Source organism: Cenococcum geophilum (genome assembly GCF_001692895.1).
Source record: "Cenococcum geophilum 1.58 unplaced genomic scaffold K441scaffold_24, whole genome shotgun sequence".
NCBI lineage: Eukaryota > Fungi > Ascomycota > Dothideomycetes > Gloniales > Gloniaceae > Cenococcum > Cenococcum geophilum.
In genome coordinates this window covers 1,612,021-1,619,294 of record NW_027137582.1, presented here as the reverse complement: position 1 = coordinate 1,619,294, position 7,274 = coordinate 1,612,021, and the positions used below count along the sequence as shown (strand labels likewise).

At 35.9% G+C, this 7,274-nt stretch overlaps 1 protein-coding gene across 1 annotated transcript; it reads left to right on the top strand.

The window, feature by feature from the left end:
• Nucleotides 1-6,469: 6,469 nt before the first annotated feature.
• On the top strand, nucleotides 6,470-7,068 carry K441DRAFT_637461 (heterokaryon incompatibility; the record flags this gene model as incomplete). Its single annotated transcript, XM_067646510.1, has 1 exon — nucleotides 6,470-7,068. One exon carries the CDS (start codon nucleotides 6,470-6,472, stop codon nucleotides 6,899-6,901), a length of 432 nt encoding a protein of 143 aa, XP_067503526.1. The 3' UTR covers nucleotides 6,902-7,068.
• Between the last annotated feature and the right edge of the window lie 206 nt (nucleotides 7,069-7,274).

The following is a 7,274-nucleotide window of genomic DNA, read 5'->3' as shown; positions in this document are numbered from 1 at the left end:
CTCTCTATTAGCTTTAGCAATTATAGCCACCTTTCCCTTCTGCCTGTTAGCTCTACTAGAAGCCAGAGGTTCTATAGGCCCTATCTTTAACTTCTTCCTTAGGGATCTCTTAGAAGCCTTTCTAGCCCTACGTTTTTATAGGGAGCTTACGACAAGGTCATCCTTTAAAGACGTAGATTTATCAGATTTAGAGTCTACTCCTTACGCCTTAGGTACCTTGCCTCTAAATAGAAACGAGCTACGCAGTATCTTCGTATTTAAGCCTTTAACCTCTTTAAAAGGTAATAGTAGAGGGTTAAGGTAACTAGCTCTAGTGCAGATTCCTTTTCTTTAGTTTTAATAGTTGAGGCTAGCACTAAAAGCTTATAGCCCTAGCTTAGATAATAAATAAGTTTCTACTTCTTAATTAGCTTCTTAACAGTTACTAATCTAAACTTATAGGCGGTAAGAAAGTCTAAGGGTATTAGGTATAGAGTCCTTAAGATTTTGGCTTTTAAGAGTTTTAGGCGGTTTAGTATTGCATTATTAACTATTTCTAACGCATCCTCCCTAGAGATCTAACTTCTTTTTACCTAATAGATAAAGATACGGATGCTTTTTAGTGCGTAATATATATAGAAGAGCTTATAGGGACCTTCCAAAAGCTTATTTCCCTACTCCTTAATTATATCCCGCACCGCCTTAATTTTATTAATCTTATAGGTAATCTTAGAGAGCTTTCTAATGTCCGCAAAGGTGTTCTCCTACTCTTTACTTTCTAAACTTCTTTTAAGCTCCCCATCCTTTTTAATCTCAATTATCGCATTTTTTGTAGCTTTAACTATATTATACTCCTAGTTCAAAGCAGCTTTAAGGATAACTTCTATTATCTATATCTTTCCTTAGTATACGAGGGCTATTGACCGGATAAAAGGTAAAGGTAGTAGCTTTCCTTTTAAACAGAGCTCTATGGTTCTAGGTATTTATATAGTGAAATTCCGCGTGCGTAACGGGCGTATAGATAGCAATTTAAGAGAAAAGTAACAATAGTGTCTTCTTAACGCGAAAGAAAGGTAAATGGGCGTATATTACTAAATAAGATAGGATAATAGGAAATTAAAATAAAGATCTTATAGTATCTACTAAAAAGGTAAATTAAAAAAGGGTCGTTACGTGAAATATTAAGATGTTAAGGAACTTTAACCAGCGGTTAAAGTTGTCTAATTGGTTAGATTTTCTTTGCCAAGAGTTTCATATAATAATAATATTAACATTAACAATTTTTAAAAGGATGGACGAGACTTAGATAATACTTAACTTTAACCTCTAATATACTTAACTTTAATTTCTTAAAGTAAAGCAGCTCTCCTCTTAACTTAAAAAGAAATAAAAATATTAATTTAAAAATTATAGGGCGTAAGAATATAAAATACTTATAGGAGATAGCTATTGGCAATAAAGATAAAAGGAAGAAGACTACGCGTAAAGTTATTTCTTATAAAAACTAAACTTCTTTTCCTAATTCCTTATGGCAATAAAATAAAATAGGCTTATAGTAGAAGATTCTTAGTCCTTATAATTACTTTACGTATTTATTATAAAGGTAAAGAGAAGAAAGAAAACGAGTTGCTGCTTATAGTAATAGGTATTTTAAGTAACAGCTTACTTATAGAAGGATTTTCGTAGAAGGCTACCTCTTAGTAGGACTGTAATCCTTAAGGCGTAATAAGATTATAGTATGGCTAGGAGGAAGGGATATATATAAAGGACAGGTATAAAGAAACTCTTTAATAGGCGGTGACGATTAAGTTATTTAAATAAGAGGGTAGAAGGGCTTTATAGGCAAGGGCCTAGCTAATTTTTTCTAGAAAACACCTTTCCCGACAGCTAATATTACTTTATACTCTACTGGAGTTTAGCCTAACTTTATATTTTATAGGATACAGAGTAAGTCCCCCTCCCCCACCTAAGAATTTAACTGTCCCCTAGTTAAAGTATTTATACTTACTTCTATTAAATATTGCCAGCCTAGTTATCTCTACCTCTTATATTAACCTCTTCCTTTATAGGGCTTCCTCTAGTTCTTATACTCGCTTCTACGCCCTTATCTATTATAACAGTAGTTCAGTTATTAATTTCTCTGCCTAGGCTACGGCCTCCTCCTTAGGTGTCTCTTTTTCTATAAAGGCCTCTTCTATACTATAGTTACTTTTATTTATACGGTCTTCTAGCCTAATTTCCTTAGGATCTTATACACGGAATCGTTTCAGCCTATTCCCATGCTATATGCCTCTTATTTTAGTACTATTAAGATTCTTAATTTTATAGAACCCTTTTTCTAACGCCATTTTAATCCAGAAGGACCCTGCTACTTTAGTAGTAGTAGTAGCTATAAAAGCATAATTAATAGTAAAACGCTAGTGTTAATATAATATAATATACCTAAACCTACCGGCAGGCCCGCCGCGTTTAAGATTCTCCTTATCTAAAAAGGAATATCCCACACGTCTCTAGAGCTAGCTATTTAGTAAGAGCGTAAGGGGTGAGATAAGCGGCCGGATAACGCCGGCGTAAAGGATAGTAGTTGCGGAGGCTATTATGGAGGCCGCTATAAAGGTAAAGGAAGCGGCAAAAGCTATAGTAGAAGCTAAGGAAGAGGAATAGATTTAAGAATCTCGTTAAGAATATAATTAAAGTTAAACTAAGTATCTAATATTTTAATAAGCTTATAGGCAAAGCTATAGGTTAATTAGATCTAGCTACTTTTTAAAAGAAAAGGCGATATATAGATACTAATCTAATTATAGCAGTAAATAATAAAGAGCTAGCAGCGGTAAATAATAAATACCTAAATAAGTACCTAAATAGTTATATATTAATTAGTGTTATACCTTATAAGTAGATAGTTAACTTACTAATTAAATAAAACACTAGAACTAGATAGGAAGTCCGCGAGATTAGGTATTAAGTGCAGCTCTATTAAGTAAGGTATTAATTAGTATTATCTTAGGCTTATCTATATCAATATCGTTAAGGCCTTCTACTATAGTAGTACGCCCCTATAGCTTTATATTAAAGCCATTAATAAGCAAGTCGTAGTAAGCTAGTTACTTTAGGATTCTTTACTTTTTAGCTCTAGAAGGTTCTAATTGCGATAAGGTTAATTTAGAAGGTAGCTTTATAGGCTATCCTTCCTTTAAACCCCTAGAGAGCCTCCAAGTTCCAATATTAACAATATCCTTATAGCTAAGGTAACTCTTTCGTCCGCTAGGCCGCCTTATAATAGTAGTTAATAGCTTAAGCGTAAGGTAATATATATTAGTAGCTGCGTCAGCTAGCGTATAATGTGTGCTATTAAACTAGCTAAACGCGTCCTCTATAGCATACCGCAGATCTAGGCAGTAACTAGCGGTAAGTAATACTTAAGTAAATAACTCAGTTATATCTGAGCTAGTTCTCTATCGGCCTTAAAGAAGAAGCTTAAGAATAAGATTGTAATATTTATTAAGTTAATCTATCTTAAACTAACTATCCTACTGGCCTCTATAATTAACCAATATGCTAGTAAGTAATAATCTTTAGAGGACTTATTCTATAGCTTTAGTTATAAGTAATCTAGTAAGGTATAAAGCTAACTATATATATTAACTCTTTACACTACTAGTAAAGAGAAGACAGTAGTAAATAATTACCCGTTTAATAAGCCCTATATTAGCGTACTTAATAGTAAACTTTAATATAAGGTAGACCTCCATATCTTATATAAATCGAACATGGTTTTAGAACACCTTATTAACTAGTTTATTACCATAGGACCGTTAGCTAGATAAGAAGAACTCCTCTTAAATACGCTGTAAGGTAATAAGGAATCTTACTCTTACTACTGCCGTTTTATTACCTCTTTTAATATCTTGTCCGGTAATCCAATTATTAACCCCCTTATTACCCTTATCCCTAATATTTTAAGAAAGAAGACTAAAGAAGTAGGCAGTAATTCAGGCGTTAAAGGACTTAATTGCGACCTCCTCTTTATAATAGAACGGCGTCTTATAACCCTAATACGCGCTAAGGTAGACCTTACTATAATCTAACGATTTAAAGCAGTTAGATAGTCCGCGGTAAATATCGTATATTATATCTATATAGTTAGTTCGCTAATAGAACAATCCAGCTATAGGAAGAAACCATTTTAGCTATTTATAGTAACGCTCTTTAAGATAGCGCTCTTGCTATATAGATTAGAGGAGGCCTATAGTCTTCTAATCGCCATTAATTAAGACTAATTTACCATTGTTAAAGGATCCATCCTTATACCCTAGCTAGCCCTCTTAAAAGCCGTATTCGCCGTTATCGCCACTAAATATATTCCTAAGAATACCATACGTGCCCTCTAGAGTGCCTTTATTCTTTAGAATTGGACCTAATATAAAGTGGCGTAGCTTTTGTGGAAGGAGACGATCTATAATAGGCATACTAGGCTAGAAGTCTGCGGCAATATTAAGCTCTTTAACTTTTAGTATTATATACGCAATGGCCTTAGTAATTTAATATAACTAGCATTATTCCGTATAGCTATCTACCTAGTTACTAGGATAATTAAAGATTGCGCTATAAGTAAGCTGTTCCGTAGGTTTAAGTATAAAAGTGCGAAAACCATTATATAGAAACTTAGGGTTAAGTATAAGCTTAGAAGTAGTAGTAGAGAGGTACTTATTAGTGTTTAACGTAGTCTTATATTAAACCCTTTTATTCTAGTTAAAGTTATTATATATAACTATTAGCTAGTTCTAGTTCTTTAAAGCAGTTACCTTAATTATACGCTATAAGAAAGTTACTATTTATTATACTAGTAGTGACCAAGACGCCTAAAGTACGCGATCTACAGCTGAGATACCTTAACTATACCCTCCGCCTATAGTAATAGAGGCGTCTTATCTAAACCCTCTAGTGTGGAAGTATATACCCTACTAACTTCCTCTAGCTCCTTTTGTATTTTAGTAAGGCCAGTATATAATATTATAACTCCTAACTTATAAAGAAGTGCAATATACCTTCGCTTAATACCTATATTATATAAATAAACCCCTAAAGTAGTATAGAACCGAAAGCTAGCTTAAGGGGCTTGTATATTTACTAGGATTACGCACACTATAAAGAGCTTATTATAGTAAGGCGTAATATCGCAAGAATTGGTATATAACCTTTGCTAAACTAAAGCTATAAAGAAGCTCTATAGTGTTAGAGCAAGGCGCTATACATTAGCAGTAATTATATTAAGCTCGAGCTTTTTAACTAGTTCTTTAGCGTTAAATCATCTAAGCCTACTAGGAATAATAACCCCGTTCTTTTCTCTTAGGCGTATAAGATCCTCTAACTCTTACTCTATCTACTTACACAAAGGTTCTTAATAGAGCCTTCCTAGCCAGCAATCACCATACACTATAAGCCGTTCCTTAACCTCTAGCTCTTTAAATATTGCCTTCTATAGCCTATTTACACGTCGCTCTAGCATATTATAATTAAAAGGGCTAGAAGCGGTTATATAATGCTTAATAAAAGTTATAAAGCTCCAGCGGTGCTTATACAGCTATTCTAATATTAAATTAACTCTTTCGCGTTCTAAATAAAAGGCTTATAGTCCTCAATTGTTATTTAAAGCTAGCTCGTCAGTTTGGGTACTCTAGCTACGGTAGGAAGAGGGCAGCAGTAGTTATAGGAGAGGTGCGGCTGCTATAACTTAGGGGCGTCGGGCGCGACAATAAGACAATAAATTAGAATTAGGTAAATTGGGTAACGTAGTCTTCTTCGCCAGGTTTAATTTAGTAATTCTAGCCATCGGGAATAGCTTAGGGAGCTGTGGAAGTTAAGATAATTTGGCTTAAAGTAGGTGTATATAGGCCTAAATACCCCGCGCGGGACTAACAAAAATCCGAACCGTGTACCAGACCTTCTTACGAAGGTCTTGCCAAAAGCGGGTAGCGTCTTGACAAGGTCAGCCTTGGCAAAGAAGGTCTGGGAACAAGACAAGTTTATCCAAGTTCCGGAAATGATTAGGTAAGTGATTGGACTGTGCGAGCAGTTAGCTTTGAGGTATAGTCGCTAGCGAAACCGGCTTCCCCCTCGAGTGCTGCTGCAAACTTTCCACTTTATATATCCGGTAAAGCGTTAGATCTAGGTTACAAAACTACATGCCCACCCGCTATCTTCAAGCGGCTTACGACCCTATAGCCGGAGCGGGTTGGCCACCCTGCTAGCGCAGGCAAACTGTGGAGGCCCTTAAGTCTATGGCGCACCAGCGACGCTATTGGTGGCCCCGAACGCCAAGAGAAGAAAACTCGGGACAGCCTAGTTGCGCATTATTTCGCTTATCCCCACCCCCCCAAACCATTTCCCAACGTCTGACAGCTAACATCGTTGCGCCTGCTTAACGTAAGTTGTCATATACTCATCTTTACATTTTCCAATACTCTCTAATAGACTTATCAGCATAATGCGTCTTCTAAAATCTAAAGATAATGGCGATTTTAGCCTAATTGAGTTTGTTGACAATGAGACACCGCAATATGCTATCCTTTCGCATACTTGGGGAGTGGATAACAAGGAGGTCACTTTTAAAGACATAATAAAAGGTACAGGCAAGAGCAAAGCTGGCTATACAAAGATCCGATTTTGCGGAAAGCAAGCTGCTAAGAACGGTCTCTTATACTTCTGGGTTGACACTTGCTGTATTAACAAATCAAGCAGCGCTGAGCTTACAGAAGCTATCAACTCTATGTTTCGCTTATACCAGGACACAGCTAAGTGCTACGTATATTTGTCTGACGTTTTAGACAATAGCTCCGTTGGAGAGGACCAGTTCTCCCAAAGATGGAAACCGGCATTCCGGAAAAGCAGATGGTTTACTCGTAGTTGGACGCTTTAAGAGCTTATTACACCGGCATTAGTTAAATTTTTTTCTAAGGAGGAAACGCGGCTTGGTGATAAGCAATCACTAGAACAAACTCTTTATGAGATAACAGGAATCGTTATCTAGGCCCTTCGAGGAAGGCCTTTGTCTTATTTTAGTATAAATAAGCGCATATTATGGGCAGCAAAACGCCAGACAAAACGCGAAGAAGATGCAGCATACTCTCTACTAGGCATTTTTAATATTTATATGCCGCTTATCTACGGCGAAGGGCGGCGGAAGGCGTTAGATCGGCTCCACAAAGAGATTAAAGATGACAACTTAATTAACCTACCGATCGCAAAAGGAGCGTCCTTTGACTCTTATATGGAAGAACATAATTTAAGAT